General features: G+C 58.7%; 5 protein-coding genes and 1 non-coding gene across 6 annotated transcripts; 3 read left to right on the plus strand and 3 right to left on the minus strand.

Annotated features, from left to right (window-relative positions):
• Window positions 1-20: 20 nt before the first annotated feature.
• Window positions 21-1,943, plus strand: VDAG_03462 (GTP-dependent nucleic acid-binding protein engD; the record flags this gene model as incomplete). The annotated part of the gene is made up of 4 exons (XM_009657327.1): window positions 21-381; window positions 528-599; window positions 666-1,151; window positions 1,392-1,943. Exons 1-4 carry the CDS (start codon window positions 307-309, stop codon window positions 1,941-1,943), a joined length of 1,185 nt encoding a protein of 394 aa, XP_009655622.1. The 5' UTR covers window positions 21-306.
• A 221-nt stretch (window positions 1,944-2,164) lies between these two features.
• VDAG_03463 (exopolygalacturonase) lies at window positions 2,165-4,000 on the minus strand (the record flags this gene model as incomplete). Its single annotated transcript, XM_009657328.1, has 7 exons — window positions 2,165-2,525; window positions 2,704-2,774; window positions 2,856-2,942; window positions 2,993-3,207; window positions 3,245-3,487; window positions 3,538-3,607; window positions 3,662-4,000. The coding sequence occupies 7 exons, from the start codon at window positions 3,998-4,000 to the stop codon at window positions 2,165-2,167; spliced, it is 1,386 nt and encodes a 461-aa protein (XP_009655623.1).
• Window positions 4,001-4,726: 726 nt separating this feature from the next.
• On the minus strand, window positions 4,727-5,173 carry VDAG_03464 (thioredoxin; the record flags this gene model as incomplete). Its single annotated transcript, XM_009657329.1, has 1 exon — window positions 4,727-5,173. One exon carries the CDS (start codon window positions 5,171-5,173, stop codon window positions 4,727-4,729), a length of 447 nt encoding a protein of 148 aa, XP_009655624.1.
• An 843-nt stretch (window positions 5,174-6,016) lies between these two features.
• Window positions 6,017-7,796, plus strand: VDAG_03465 (drug resistance protein; the record flags this gene model as incomplete). The annotated part of the gene is made up of 2 exons (XM_009657330.1): window positions 6,017-6,256; window positions 6,306-7,796. The coding sequence occupies 2 exons, from the start codon at window positions 6,017-6,019 to the stop codon at window positions 7,794-7,796; spliced, it is 1,731 nt and encodes a 576-aa protein (XP_009655625.1).
• Window positions 7,797-8,148: 352 nt separating this feature from the next.
• On the plus strand, window positions 8,149-8,245 carry VDAG_20112. The gene has a single exon. It is a non-coding gene; the product is annotated as a tRNA-Leu (tRNA).
• Window positions 8,246-8,687: 442 nt separating this feature from the next.
• VDAG_03466 (fatty acid synthase S-acetyltransferase) lies at window positions 8,688-15,461 on the minus strand (the record flags this gene model as incomplete). Its single annotated transcript, XM_009657331.1, has 6 exons — window positions 8,688-9,518; window positions 9,584-9,968; window positions 10,018-14,443; window positions 14,499-14,677; window positions 14,732-15,116; window positions 15,185-15,461. The coding sequence occupies 6 exons, from the start codon at window positions 15,459-15,461 to the stop codon at window positions 8,688-8,690; spliced, it is 6,483 nt and encodes a 2,160-aa protein (XP_009655626.1).
• Window positions 15,462-15,913: the final 452 nt, after the last annotated feature.

Here is a 15,913-nt window from a genome sequence, read left to right on the forward strand (position 1 = left end):
GCTTCTCCCCAGCCCAGATACCCAATCCCCTCTCCCCCCCTCCTTGGGTAAAAGGTACCCTACGCGGCCCGCCAACTGGGGGAACGGTTTGCGGCTGGTCACACCAGCCAGCCAATCCTTCACCACGACGTCCCTCCTCGCGCCCTCCCTTCCCTTCGCTTCTTTTTTCCCCCCTTTACACCCACGCGCAGCTAGCTCTGCTTTTCGTTACTGTACCGGCAACAGTTTCAGTCACCCCTCACCTTTAGTGGTTGCACTGTTTTGTATACCCCCTCCCGTTCCTACGCAAAGAAACGAGGATCCAAGATGCCTCCCAAGAAGCAGGTTGAGGAGAAGAAGATTCCCCTCGGCCGTCCTGGCAACAGTCTGAAGAGTGGGATTGTATGTTGTCCCCCATCACCCACTCACCACCCTGCCGCCGGCCGTCTGAAGCGAACCCCGCGCCTCCCACCAATTTTTTTCTTGTTTTTACCCATTTCCCTTTTTTACCCCTCCAAGCTTCGAGGCTGACCCCGCGATCCTCACAGGTCGGCCTTGCCAACGTCGGCAAATCCACCCTCTTCCAGGCCATCACCAAGTGCAACCTCGGCAACCCTGCTGTAAGTTCTCTCTGCTGTACCCGTCGCCCCGTGGACCTCCCGGCTCATTGATTGACCAAGGTGTAGAACTTCCCCTACGCCACCATCGACCCCGAGGAGGCCCGCGTCATCGTCCCCGATGCGCGCTACGACTGGCTGTGCGAAAAGTACAACCCCAAGTCTCGTGTCCCCGCCAACTTGACCGTCTATGACATTGCCGGTCTGACCCGCGGTGCCTCGACCGGTGCTGGTCTCGGCAACGCCTTCCTGTCCCACATTCGTGCCGTCGATGCCATCTTCCAGGTGGTGCGCTCCTTCGACGATGCTGAGATTATTCACGTCGAGGGTGACGTCAACCCCACGCGTGATCTGGACATCATCAGCGAGGAGCTCCGATTGAAAGATATCGAGTTCGTCGAGAAGGCCCTCGAGGCCCAGAAGAAGAAGACTCGCTCTGGCGGCCAGAGTCTCGAGATGAAGAAGATGATTGCCGAGCAGGACACCATCCAGAAGATCATCGACTGGCTGAAGGACGGCAAGGATGTCCGAAAGGGCAACTGGTCCCCCAAGGAGGTAAGCCGCAGACCTTTTTTTTTTTTCTTTTCCTCCCTCGCAAACAAGCCATCCCCTGGCGACTCGCATGATGATAAAGGACCCGAGGTCCGACTTATAACCCAGCTCGTCGAATGCCTCACAATAAACGCAGAGTGCATACTGAGATAAAAAATCATACTGACTTTCGAGTCGCAACACCTCTCATGATATTGCTTCACCAATCTTGTGGAAATCATCACTGACAAGAAGCTCTCTCAGGTCGAGGTCATCAACCCTCTCTTCCTCCTGACGGCCAAGCCTGTCGTCTACCTCGTCAACCTCTCCGAGCGTGACTACGTCCGCAAGAAGAACAAGCATCTCCCCAAGATCGCCGAGTGGATCAAGGAGAACGCCGCTGGCGACCCCATCATCCCCATCTCCGTTGCCTACGAGGAGCGCCTCAGCCGCTTCGAGACCGAGGAGGAGTCCCTCGAGGAGCAGAAGAAGGTCGGCGCCGACTCGGCCCTTCCCAAGCTCGTCATCCAGATGCGCAAGTCTCTCGACCTCGGCAGCTTCTTCACGACCGGCACGGACGAGGTCAGGCAATGGACCCTGCGCAACGGCACCAAGGCCCCTGGCGCCGCCGGTGTCATTCACACCGACTTTGAGAAGACGTTCATCCAGGCCCTCGTCTACAACTTCTCCGTGCTGAAGGAGCTCGGAGACGAGTCCGAGGTCAAGGCCAAGGGCAAGGTCATGACCAAGGGCAAGGATTACGTCGTTGAGGATGGTGACATTTTGCTTATCAAGGCCGGCGCCGCCAAGGCGTAGACGTTTTCATGACGAACATGAGACGCCAAAGTCGATTGAATGAAATTGATGAAGACTATAACTCGTCTCTTGGTGAATGTGATTGTCCGTGTTTTGACTGGTGCGTGAACCGAAGCAGTTTGAGGCCCTCGAATAAAATACTCCAATAACGGCTGACGAGGTGTCTTCCATCCCAGACATGCGCCACACGTGAAGCATCAGGTTTCATGCGCGGGGCAGCATCAGAACCCAGGCCCGCCATCCTCCCACGGCTTCCCAACATACCGAGACGTCTCCCCGACACACGTATCCCGCAGCGCAGCCTTGGCCTCATCACTGTCCGCCGCATAACACGGCAGATCCCCCGTGTCGCCCGTCACGCCATCGCAAACGGCAACCGCAGGCCCGCCGCACGGCGACCGCACGGCAAAGTTGCGGAAGCGGATATTGTCGCACACGGCGTCGGGGCTCGCCGAGCACGTCAGCTTGGCGACGGCACGGCCGCGGTTCCCGCGCGTCGAGCCCGTAAAGTTCTCAAACAGGACGTTGGTGATGGACATGCCGGCCGGGTATGCCTCGCACGTCTCGGCGTTGATCTGGCTCCTGTCAGATGGGTAGGGGGGGCTTCCAGAAGGATTCCGCGCCCAGGGGCGGGAGACTGGTGAGACCTACATTCCAGTAGCAGGAGTCGAGGAATGCGACCCATTCGTTGTTGGCGTTCCAGAAGTTCCTCGCCAGTCAGTCCTGGGCGTGTCTTGTGATAGAGACGCAGGGGACGCACCGGAAAGTGACGTTGTTGACGTAGCCGTGGCCGGCGGTCGGGCCGGCCCAGACCTTGATGCGGCTGCCGTGCTGTGGGAGGCGTCAGTGGGAGGCGGTCGCGGATGATTTTTTTTTTTTTCATTTTCTGGTTGGAAAAAGGGGCTGACGCACGCCGCCGTTGAGCATCCAGACATTCTCGATCACGACGTCTTCGACGAAGGACATGACGCCCCTGTGTTCTCCCAGGGAACCGAGGGACTGTTATCGTGAGTGGCCTGGGTTCAATCGAGAGGTAGGCGTTGACGTACCTGGCCGTGTGTGCCGTTGCAGTACATGTGGTTGACGTGAATGTTGGTGCCGTTTGATTTTGGCGAGAAACAGTCGTCGCCGACGTCGACCCAGACGCGCTCAATCGACACGTCCCTGACGTTGAGGGAGTTGAAAAAGCCCGTGTTCGCAGGCCGAACGGTCTGGTCTCGGGGCCGAGCAGTGCAGGCGACATCGCGGTAGGATATGCCCTCGGCTGCGGCAGCCAAGTCAGTAACAATTCTCTCCCTCACGGGTATCACTTGATGGAAATACTGCGTTCGATGAGCTGGTGCCAGATCGGCCCGTCTTTGAATCGGATCCCCTCAATCTGCACATTGGCGGCGTCTCCAACATAAAAGAGGGAATGGGCCGGGCGTAGGTGTAATTGTTGTCCGCGGGGAGGTCAAGCTCGCCGAACTCACGCCACCAACGCTCGCCGTTGCCGTCGATGACGCCGTCGCCGTAGATTTTGAAGTTCTTTCCGCCCCATTTCCCTAATTGTGGTTAATGTAGATGGCCGCGTGATGCCTTGAGTCGTACTCACAGTACAGGAGATTTGTCTGGAAGGGGTGCTTGAAAGCCGTAGCTTGCCATTGAGGAACGTCGTCGGTAAACTTGACATGTGCTCAGTCCAAGATCAAGTAAACCAAAAGACCAGGAGAGCCCACCAAGATCTTGCCGTCCAGACGAACGTGGATGTCGTTGAGGAAGGCCAGGTCCAGTGGCTTGCCGATGACGAAGAGCTCGTCTTTGGGCAGGTGAAGCAGTCCGCCGTTGTTGGCCTGTCTGATTCCCTCTAGGAAATCATCCGAAATGTCGTCGGTATCATGCTCAGATGAGCGTATCCTGGTCACTTTGCGACAATCACCTTTGGTACTCCGTGCTCGGTAGGGATGCTTTTCTCGGAATTCCTCGAGAGATCGAGGCACACCGGCTGGGAGCTCTGTGGCAAGGAATGCATTACTGAAAAAGGCAAGCAGTGATACAGCAATGGATGAAAGATGCATGATGGAAGTGTCACGAAACGCAACTTCGTGTCTGTCAGTAACTTCAACACCTCCTTGCGAGGCCTCTTGGTGTACTAGCTTGCTATTTATACCGAGTTCACATTTCAGATGCGGAGGACTGTCGTGCATTGCTGATCTATCTACGTTGGGAGAGATGCAGCATACTCCGTGAGGTCTAGAGAAACCAGTTTAGAACTCCTTACGTGGACCAGCGGTCTAGTCTGTGGGTAGGAGAGAACATGGTACAAGCATCAAGAAGGGCCAGTGGCCAGGACATCATGCAAGTGCTCCTGTGTCTGATCCATCGTGTTTGGTTTAGCATCACATCAAGTCTTTTCTCTCCCAATTCAAGAGCACTCCCAACTGCCAAGACCAGTATGCCGATGTAACCGCAAGACGCACATGGGGGCCATTGGTGGACTAGAAAACAGCGAGAACCCCCGCCGGATGGTCCTGAAGGATCGCCCTTGCACAAGGCGGCCCGGAAATACAAGATCAGGTAGTATCGGCGTGCCAGGTTTAAGAGGAGTCTTCTCGGCGCTCCAGCCTGGACTTTGCGGGGTACACGGTCGGTGCGCGTTGACTTGAGACCGACGATGAAAGTCTTGAACGATCCTTCGTTTCCACCGCAACGAAGTTCAAGCACGGCCAGATGGCTTTTTGCCTACTATCGTATTGCTGTCTCTTCTCTCTGTTGGCCCCCTCTGACTGACACGGCCAGACAGCCTACTTTGAGCCGGCCAAAGCCTGAACAGCAGACTGGAGGGCCACCTTGTCGGCACCACGCACCCTCTCGACGAGCCCATCACCAGAGAGAACGACAGAAGGGCGACCCTTCAGGCCTTCCACCGCGACACCGGCAGGTTTGCCGTTCCGGAAGACCACAAAGGTCGGCATGGCGGCGACGTCGTAGCGACTGGCGATGTTCTGAACATGGTCGACGTTGACCTTGGCGAAAGCAAGCTTCCCCTCCAATGCGTGGTTGTCGGCCAACTCCGAGAAGACTGGGGCGATGGCGCGGCAAGGGGGACACCAGTCGGCGTAGAAGTCGACGACAACGTTGGAGGTCGAGGACAGGAGGGCGTCAAACTCGGCGGCGCTGGCCACCTTGAAGACTTTGCCCGACGTCTCGGGGATGGGAGAGCGGTCGGCGAAGACGGCCTTTGGGGGCATGTTAGTTGATTTGAGCCACAAGGATGTACATCTCGACGCACACCACGAGGTGGATAATAGTGAGGTGATGGGACATACTCTGTAAGCTGCGAACAGCACGACCGCGAGGACGATATATGTGAGTGAGATCATATTGAGTTGCGCAGCTGGTGCCAGCCATATGCGATCTCTTCATGTCAGGTAGATGAAATGTCAAGCGAGGGCCTTTCCACCGGGTTGAGGCAAGGCTGGGCGACGCTCAAGATGACGATTAAAGATAAGGCTGTCGCAGGGTGGAGCTGTGAGCAGGCCCCTTGTCACGTGGGCAAGGTTGCGTTGGTGGACACCAAAGCACCAAGATCTCCTTGGCCAGCACCAGGATCTCCTTGGCCAGCACCAAGATCGCCTTCGCCACCCTGGCCGAAGGCGCACATCTGTCCATCCTTTCCATCCACCGCCGGATAATCTTGTGTGTCACCGGAGCAAATCTCGGGCATTGGGTGTGCATTCTGCCACCATGCACAGCATCTGATATAGACTTACCCTGGCCGACCTACCGACTTAGCTCGCCATGCCGAAAGATCTGCCGTCCAGGACGAGGACCGACATCGCTAACCAGCCTGTTGATCCGAGTGGCCCACTGTGCTGTCCCCGGAGGCTTTTAGACCGTGATGGGCTTAGCGACAGCCCTGGGGGCGGGTTCCGGCCATCTCGCAACCCCCCCACATATCTTACTCCTGACGACACCGGCATCATCGCGTTCAGGCCGAGACGCGAGCTTGTCAACTCATAAGGCTGGTCTCGTCGCCGTCTGGGACGTGAATGCAGACCTTCTTGCAGCCCAAGTCCAGCGAAGGTGTGACCATGAACCCCTCCGGCGAGAAGACTACTGCTAGTGAAATCGAGACGAATGCGGATGGACCCGGTCAGACCAACACCACTGCTTCACCGCGTGAGAACAAGCCGTCGACATCTTCGAACGCCGAGCCCTACCCACCATTGGGTGATGGATCGATCGAGAGAAATGGCCCTCCTGCGCTGCCCTTCTCCAAGGCGAGAGCAATCGTGCTCGTGGCCACCCTTGCGGGAGCCAGTTTCATGAACGTCTGTCACCCCTTTTGGCCGTTGTGAGCATCTTGACTGATTCCTCCAGACCATGTCACTGCAAGCCGTCGTCATCATCTTGCCTGCCATCGGCTCTGACCTCGACATTCCCGAGCAGCGTCTGCAGTGGATCGTCTCGGCCTACTCTCTCGCCTTTGGCTGCTTCCTGTTGCTCTGGGGCCGCATCGCCGACATCTACGGCAAACGCCTGATCTTCGTGGCTGGCTCTGCCTGGGCTGCTGTCATGACCCTTGCCAACGCCTTTGTCCCCAACGAGATTGCCTTCAACTTGTTCCGTGGTCTGCATGGCCTCGGCGCCGCCGCCAATGTTCCCACAGCTATCGGCATCCTCGGCACCACGTTTCCGCCTGGCAAGGCGAAGAATTACGCCTTCAGCGCCTACGCCGCCGGTGCTCCCTTGGGTAGCGTCTTTGGCAACCTCATCGCAGGTTTCATAGCCCAATATGCTGACTGGAAGTGGATCTTCGGCGTCAAGGCCATACTCGCTGGCATGGTGGCCGCCGCAGGCTTTTTCGTCATCCCACCACCCCCGCCGCCCCCACCGTCGCTCGAAGGCCAACCGAACAAGATCAAACAGTCGGTAGATTGGATCGGAGGCGCTCTCATCACCGTCGGCATGCTGGCCCTGCTCTATGCTCTGACCGAGGGCAACGTTGTCGGCTGGGATAGGCCCTGGATCCCCGTCATCATCGTCGTATCCCTGATCATCATCGCCGTCTTTGTCTTCTGGCAGCGCCACCTAGAAAAGAAGGGCGAAAGACCTCCGCTCATGAAGGTCTCGATTTTCAAAAACAAGCGTTTCAGCGCCGCCATGGTCATCATGGGCCTGTTCTTTGCCTCGTTCAACAACTTCCTCGTCTTTGCAACCTACTTCTTCCAGGACTACCAGGGCCTTTCGGCACTCCAAACCACCATCCGCTTCATCCCCACGGGTGTCGTGGGCATCGTCACGGCATTCGTCGTCGCGCTGCTGCTGTCCCGCGTGCCAACCTATCTCCTGCTCGTATTCGGCAACGTTTCCATGGCATTGGCCTGTATGCTGTTCGCCATTCCGATCCCCTCGAACACGACGTACTTTGCCTTTGGGCTGCCCGCCATGATTCTGTCCGTATTCGGCGCCGACACGGCGTGGCCGTCCCTGACGCTGTTCACCTCCAAGTCTCTGCCGCAAGAAGACCAGGCCCTCGGCGGCGCGCTCATCAACTCGGTCGGCCAGATGGGCCGCGCCATCGGTCTGGCGATCAGCACGGCCGTGCAGACGGCCGTCATGGCCAAGGCGCGCGGCGTGCCGGTCATGGACGTCGGCGAGACGAAGCCTTGGGATGAACCCTCGCTGAAAGGTCTGCGGGCCGCCAACTGGATGAACTTTGGGTACGGTGTTGCGTCGCTGCTCATCGTGCTGTTCGTCTTCCGAAGCTCAGAAGTCGTGGGCAGGGCGGAGCCGCAAACGGCGCGCTCCGGCGGCGAGGAGGGCATCATGAATGAGGAAGAGACGGGTGCTGAGAGGAGAAGGGCGTAGGAGCAATGGCAGGACTGACGATCGTAGCACGAAACGGAGTAAATGCGACGAAACAGGCGCCCTTTTGGCTTGCATACACGATTATGATCCGTAACGTTGACGGACGATTCACCAAGGGGCTTGGCAAACAGAACAGAATATGAAGCACCGAGATGCATGGCAACACCACAAAGACAGCCATGAGCAGATTCCGGCGCTATCCAGACGCCCTGCCAGGTTTCACCTCCCTCATCAGGGCCAACCTCTGCTCAGAAGGCCAGGCCTGGATGGGCTGTGGGATGCGGGAGGGAGTCTTCGCGCCCCGCAATACCCGCCATGAACCCACCCTTCGCTCGGCTCCTCAACAATCACCGGTGAGGTGGCCGAGTTGGTTATGGCGCCAGGTTAAGGTCTCCTTAACAGATTTCCTGGTGGGGCAACCCGCGCGAGTTCGAGTCTCGTCCTCATCAACGTTTCCTTTTTGCTGTAGCATCTAGGATTTGTATTGATCATCGTGAGATTGCGTGGCGCGGGTTGCGCTGGGATGCTGGTTTTTGCGCGATCCACTCTCGGCGGATGGGATTTTGATTATGGAGCTTCAGGTCTGGAGCGTTAGGTTAGGTCTGAGATGCTCAGGGGTATGACCAGCTGGTTGGGGACATGTATATCAGTAAAGGGGCACACTTCTGTACTTGATGATTAATGAATTAACTGTCTAGATTTATGCTTTTTGATAATGATGCTGTTTCATAACAATGTTTATTCAGAGACTGGCCTTCGGATTACCTATTAGTTCCTGTCATACCAGTGACCTCGACTACTTCAGCCTAACAGAAGAACAACTGCTTCAGTCCGAAAGAAAAAGACCCCAAAGTCCAAACTCCTTGTACGGCCCGTTGTACCCCTCCCTTTCTATGCAGCAGCAACCTTGTAGCTCAGTTCAATCCGAGACTTGTTCAGAATCATCAAGGACAAGCTCGTCAACGTGGCGCTCGTCAGAAGCTCCAGCACCTGCAGATGAGCAAGCAGCTCCTTACTGATCCAGTTGCGCAGCTCAATGGCGTTCAACGAGTCAAGACCATACGCCGTCAGCGTGGACGCCGGGTCTAGATCGCCGGGCTGAACCATGAGAATCGCCGACAGCTTCTCAATGAGGCCCTTGACAATGGCCTCCGAGGCCTGGTCCTCACAGCCAGCCCGGGAGACGACCTGGTGGATGGATGCCGCCTGGCCGGCGCCCTGGCTGCTCGTGCCAGCGGCCGCCAGCAGGTCGGCGAACCTGGCGTCGGAAGCCGGGTACGGCGGCCGGGCGCTGTCGTCAATGTGCAGGCCCGTCAGGACGAGGCCGTCGCACGACGCCGAGGCGGTGCCGCTGACGGCCGCCGTCAGCAGGGCGAGGAGCTCGGCCTCGTTGGCCGTGCTGCCCTTGAGGTTCTTGAGCACGAGCTCGCGGCGCGCCTCGTTCTCGGCGAGGTAGCCGACGTTGTCCATGGCCGGCAGCGCAATGGCCGTGCCGGCGAGGCCCTGCTGGCGTCGGTGCTGCACGAGGCCCTCGAGGAACGTGTTGGCCGCCGCGTACGCGGCCTGGCCCTTGTTGCCGACGACGCCGGCGACGGACGACAGGGCGATGAAGAAGTCGAGCTTGGTGTCGAGGAGCGCCTTGTGGATGTTCCAGCCGCCCGAGACCTTGGACCGCATGACGGCGTCGTAGTCTTCGAACGTGGTGTTCTCGAAGAGCATGTCCTGCGCAGAGCGTGTTAGCCATATTTCTCAAATCATCAGACTCGGTCAGAAAAGGGGGCTCTTACTCGAAGCACCATGGTCGAATGGATGACGCCGCGGATGGGCGGCAGTGTCGCCAAGCAGTCTTGGACGAGAGAGTCCACGCTCGCAGGGTCGGTGATGTCGCAGGCCCGAACGTGAATCTTGCAGCCGAGCGACGCCAGTTCTTGCGTGAGATCGTCCGTCTTGGCGTTGCTCCCGCTGCGGGAAACCAAGACGACGTGGCCCGCATCGTTCTGCGCCATCCACTTGGCCATGGAACGACCGAGGCCGCCTGTGCCGCCAAAGATGAGGTACGAGGCATCCTTGGCGAACTGCTTCTGTTTCGTAGCGCGGTGCGTGGCCTTGACCTGCTCGTGGGCGCCTTGGGCAATGATCAGCTTGCCCGTCGTCTTGCCACCCTGAAGCAGCCTAAGGCCCTTTTCGACATCGGGAGATGCCCATGACCGTGATGGGGTACATGGTATGCAGCGCCTCGCGGCCCATGGCCTCCATGACGGCATTCATGACCCGGCCCATAATCTTAGGCCGCTCCCCGGCGAGCACGGTCAGGTCAACCGAGCTGAACAGGGCGTTGTTCTCGAAACGGCGCATCTCGAGACGCGTGTTGGACGTGATGTCACGCTTGCCAATCTCGATGAACCGGCCAAAGTGGGCAATGCAATCCCACGTCTCGCGCAGGAGCTCGCCGGCCAGGGAGTTGATGACCACATCGACACCCTCGCCCTGCGTGTCCCTGCGGATCAGACGGGCGAAGCCAGCGCTGCGGCTGTAGTAGATGCGGTCCTGGGGAATCCCGTACTTGTCCATGATGAGCTGCTTCTTGTCGACGCTGCCCACGGTAGCAAAGATCTCGGCACCAACCATCTTGGCGATCTGGATCGCCGCCTGGCCGACACCGCCCGCGGCGGCGTGGATGAGGATACGCTCGCCCTCGGCCAGGCGCGCAATGTCCATGAGACCGTACCATGCGGTGCAGTAGGCGACGGGAATCGAGGCACCGACCTCCATGGTCATGTTGTCCGGCATCTTGGCCGCGCTCGTGAAGTGGCAGCGCGCAAAGGTGCGGTAGGCGCCCCTCGGCATGGCGCAGACCCTGTCGCCGACCTTGAGGGCCGTGACGTTGGATCCGACGCGCGCGATCCTGCCACTGCACTCCACGCCGATGTAGGGACTGGCAAGCTGACCCATGGAGATGACGACATCCTTGAAGTTCATGCCCGTGGCCTCGACGGCAATCTCGACGTCGTCGGCGCTGAGAGGCTCGTCATCATCGTCCTTGAAATACAGCGTGTCCAGGGCTCCGGCACGTCCAATGTCGAGCTTGAGACGCCTCGCGGGCTGGGCAAAGTCTTGGAGGTAGGGAGCCGACACGTTGGTCTCGCGCTGGACGAAGAGGTTCATGCTTGCGTCCTCGACAATGCGCGGCACGGCGAGCGCGCCATCGACCTCGGCGAATTCCATCTCGGGCGTGGCCGAGTTGTCACCGCCAACAAGCCTCTCGAAAGCCTGCGCAATGAGTTCCGCTTGCGATATCACATCGAGGCGAGACTCGGGATCCAGGTCCAGAAGCGACGCCGGCTTGCCGATCTCCGACCGGATCGTGCGCACGAAGCCCTGGGCCATGCTGCGATGGGGGTTCTGCGCGTTCTTGAGCGCGCCCGAGACGACCCACAGGAAGCTCTCGCTCTCGAGCGCCATGCTCTGCACCTGCTTGAACGTCTCCGGTGTAGCGTCGGACAGCACGGAGCCGTCGAGGTCCTGGAGGTTGATGCAGACCTTGCCAGCTGCACCGAGGTTGGCGAGAGGGCTGACCTCAGGGGCGCGGCCGGTCTGGGCCTCGACCCAAGCTGCCACGGCGCTGATGAGAGGGTCGCTCTCGGGGCGCTGCGTGATGAGAACGACGGGCGCGTTGAGCGTGAGCTTCTTGGCCGGCTGCTGCGTGCTGCCGCTCGCGACGGCAGCCGCCTCTTGGCTGGCGGCCTCCTCGGCCACGGGCTTCCACTCGACCTTGTAGCAGAGTGGTTTGGTCTCGAGGTCGCTGCTGCTGTCGTCCTTGATCGGGTTGACCTCGAAGCCCTTGACCATGATGGCGGGGATGGAGGCGTCGCTCGACTCCAAGGCATGGATGCAGCCCTCCATGGCCTTTGGGTTTCGCAAGTCGCTGTGGCCGTTGACGACGACTTGGTAGGGGGTGCCCGCCGTGGAGTTCATCAGCTTGTTGAGTCGCATCTCCTTGATGGCCGAGGGCATGTACAGGCAGGGCATCTCGCCACGACCGGCTCCCAGGACGACAAAGATGTGCTGGAACAGGAGATCGATAAACGCCGCGTTGAAGATGGACGGCGCCTCGTACTTCTCGGGCATCGAGGCGCCAGTGTCGGGCACCACGACCTCTCCGAGTCCGTACCTGAAATCGTCACAAGCCTGCAGGCTCAGGATGTTTTGGAGGACGGGGCCGTAGCCGGCTCCGAGCTTGCGAAGCTCGTCGTAGAAGAGCTGCGTAGGGATCTTGCTCTGGCAAACCTGCCTGGCCTTCTCCACCGTGTCGGTGACCTCGTCGCGCAGCGAGGCGCTGATGGGGTTCGACTGCTCGCGCTTGGTGACCGAGATCAAACCGCGAGAGTGCTCAACCCAGCCCCTGGATTCATGGTAGGAGTGGATGCGGAACTCGTCCCACTTGTCCGAGTATGAGCGAGTGCCTTCGCTGAACCGCTTGATGCTCAGTAGAACTTCGTACTCCTCGCCGTCAGTCAAGAGGAAAGGTCGCATGACCTGCATCTCCCTGAGGCCGAACTCGTCGAATTCGACACCACGGATGGAGGCCAGCTGAGCAGCTGCTTCCACCGCCATGCTGATGAAGCCAGAGAACGGGAACGCCGTCAGGTCTTGCATCCTGTGGTCCCGCAGCCAGGGGATGTCGTCCGTTCGGATCATGTTCCTCCATGTCGGCTCCATGTCGTTCGAGAGATTGGTCAGGGTGCCGAGGAGATCATGGCGCGCAAAGGGCTTGAGCCTGTGCTGGCGACTGACCCGGCTCTCCCTCCAGTACTTCTGTCCAGACCAAGGGTAGGGCATGAGATCGGAAACCAGCTTGGGCTTGGGGTCCTTCTCCGCGTTAACGGCCGCCATGTCCAGGGTAACGCCCTTCTCAAAAAGCTTGCCGGCCAGAGTCAGCGCGGAGAACGTGGCGTCCTCGTTGCGCTTCAGCGAAGGGACGTAGAAGGCCTTGCTGGCCTTGTCCGAGCCGAGAGACTTGAGGATCTGCTTGACAGGTCCCTCAAGCGCAGAGTGCGGGCCGACCTCGACCACGATGTCGGGCTGATCCTCCAGGAAAAGCGCCTGCAAAGCAGTCGAGAAGAGCACGGGCTTTGTGAGGTTCTGAACCCAGTACTGCGCGTCCAGATCCGCACCACTGACAAGCCTCTTCCCGTGAAGGGAGGAGAAGAAGGCCACTCTGCCAGTGCTGCTGGCCTTGGTGTCCTGGATTGTCGACAGGTAGTGCTCAGCCACGTTCTCCATGTGGACAGAGTGATAGGCAACGTCAACCATGAGCTTGCGGTTGAATGTGCCCTTCTCTTCGAGACGGGCAGCAAGCTCGTCAATGGCCTGCGCGTCACCCGAAATGGTGACCGACGAAGGCGAGTTCTCGCATGCGATACCGCAGTGTCCACTCTGAATCTCCCGGATCATCTCACGGGCTGTCTGCGCGCTGCAGCCAGCGGCCAACATGGCACCGCGCAGGTCGCCGTGCTTGGCCTTCAGTCTCAGGACAGCCTGTCCTCGGTGAAAGGCAGCAGCAATGGCGTCCTTGAGGTTGATAGCGCCTGCAGCGTAAGCAGCCGCGATCTCGCCACTGGAGTGTCCGACGACAGAAGATGGCTGGACGCCCCACGACCTCATCAGGTTGGTGAAAGCCAGTTGAAGTACGGTGCAAGCCGGCTGGCTGATGTGAGCCTTGTTGATCTGTGAATGCTCCTTGTCCTTTGTCAACTCCTCGATCAGGGAGAAAGTGGCTCCGAGCTTCTTGAGCTCCTCGTCCGCTTCCTTCACTGTCGAGGCGAAGACGTCGTGAGACACCATGAGCTCTCGTCCCATGGCATGCCACTGCGCGCCCTGGCCGGTGAAGACAAAGGCGATCTTGGGGGTTCGCAGAGCCCTGATGGGCTGAGCCGCAGGGCTGTTCAGGGCACGGGTCAGATCGCTGGCCGAGGACCCAACCACGGCCGTGCGCCAGGAGAGCTGGGAGCGGCGGTGGGCAAGTGTGTATGCCAGGTCGCGGAGGAGCTCTCTGTCGAAAAGATCGGGATGCTTCTCGAGCCAGACGCCCACTATAGCCTTGAGACGGCCCACGGCGTCCTTGTCGTTGCCGGACAAGACGACGAGGCGAGGTCCAATGTTGGACTCGTTGTAGCCTCTGGCGAGCGTCGGAGGCGCCTTCTCGAGCACGCAGTGCGCGTTGGAGCCACCGAATCCAAAGTTGTTGACGCTGACGAAGCGCTTGCCCTTGGGCCATGGACGCAGAGACACGGGGACCTTCATGTTCCATTCAGCAAAGGGGATGCTCTCGTTTGCCTGGCGATAGTTGACGTTGGGCAGGATGAAACCCTTTTGAAGCATCAGGGACGCCTTGATGACTGCGACGAGGCCGCTTGCCGGCTCAAGATGTCCGACGTTCGACTTGACAGAGCCAATGTAGAGAGGATGGCGGGGCGTTCTGTCTTCGTTGAAGACCCGGTGGAGAACCGTAGCTTCGATGGGATCTCCGACCTTGGTGCCGGTACCGTGTGCCTCAACAAAGCCGGTGTCCCTCGGGTTGATGCCGGCCTTGGCATAAACCTCACGGATCAACTGCTCTTGGGCATCGGCAGAAGGAGTTGTCATGCCTATCAGACACTGTCAATTCCATTCCCATGTTGCGTTGATAGGAGGCAAACTTACCGACTGTCTTGCCGTCTTGGTTGACGCCCGTGTTGACGACGACGGACCAAACCTTGTCGCCGTCTTTGAGAGCCTGGTCAAGAGGCTTCAGGATAACGCAGCCAGTGCCTTCACCACGCGCGAATCCCGACTTGGCGCGGTGGTCAAAGGCAAACGTAGCTCCCTTTTCGGAGAGCAAGCTGGAGGACATGTCAGAGAGCTGTCGTTGCTCGTTTAATGAGGCACCGACTTACCGGTTGGTCGACAGGGACACAACATGGGCCGGCTGGATGTTGAGGTGAGATGACGCAACAAGCGCTTGCTTGGTCTCGCCTGAGCGAATGCTCTGCACTGCCTGGTGCAGGGCATGCAAGCTTGAAGAACATGCCGTATCGATGGCAAAGCAAGGACCACGCAGGTCGAAGTAGTGGGAGATGCGGCCCGCCTGGACGCCTTGGTGGTTACCAGTGGCATCGGACATGGGCACGGTGTCGAGGTCTGCAAGAGACCCGAGGCCATAGTCCGGGGGGGACGCGCCAACAAACACGCCCATGTTGGTCCCGGCAATGCTCTCCTTGGGGATACCCGCATGCTCTAGTGCTTCGTAGGTGCACTCAAGCAGCTGTCGCTGCTGAGGATCTGTTGATCTCTGTCAGTCAAAGTGCAGTGAGGGCCAGCCACGAGGGGCTGTAAATGGTTTGACGTACCCATGGCACTAGCTTCATTGTTGGTAATGTTGAAGAAAGGTGCATCGAACTTGGCGATGTCCTCTTTGAGAAAGTAGCCGCCTACGCTGTTAAAGCAGCCCCTTTTCTCGGGGTTCGGGTGCCAGTAAGCTTCCTTGTTGAAGCGATCCTTGGGGATTTCGCCCCAACCGCTGCGAGCTCTGCACATCAGCGTCCAGAAGTCATCGAGTGTCGAGACTTCGCCGGGCAGCCGGCACGACATGCCAACAATGGCCACGGGCATCAGGGTAGGCGCCATTGCGAAAATGATGGTAAGGTACTAAAAGTAACGACAGTGCGGTAAACGAGAAAGAAGGATGCAAAATCGAGTGAACTGATGAGATGCTTAATCCAAGACCCAAGACTGTTGCCATGAGAAAACCGCCTTGCTAACTTATAGTTTTTGATCGGCATACGATCCATTGAGTTCTGCATGGCCTTCTCAGCATGACAAATGTACAATGCCCATGCCGTGGATGCAATCGGCCAAGACCAGGCACATTGCACGATATCGGTCTTCCTCGCGGCCTTTAATCCGGAAGCAGAGTTGATTCACCGATCGACGTCCTGCTTTCGCTTGACACACAACGCCTGAGCTGAATGGAAGGACCCGTCCCATATCTCGGCGTGATTTTCGGTTCGATGAAGAAGCTTGAACGATGAGTCCATATGAGACATTGTGTCAGAGCCTCATCACCCGAACCCCTGACA

The sequence above is a fragment of the Verticillium dahliae genome, genomic scaffold (assembly GCF_000150675.1).
Source record: "Verticillium dahliae VdLs.17 supercont1.5 genomic scaffold, whole genome shotgun sequence".
NCBI lineage: Eukaryota > Fungi > Ascomycota > Sordariomycetes > Glomerellales > Plectosphaerellaceae > Verticillium > Verticillium dahliae.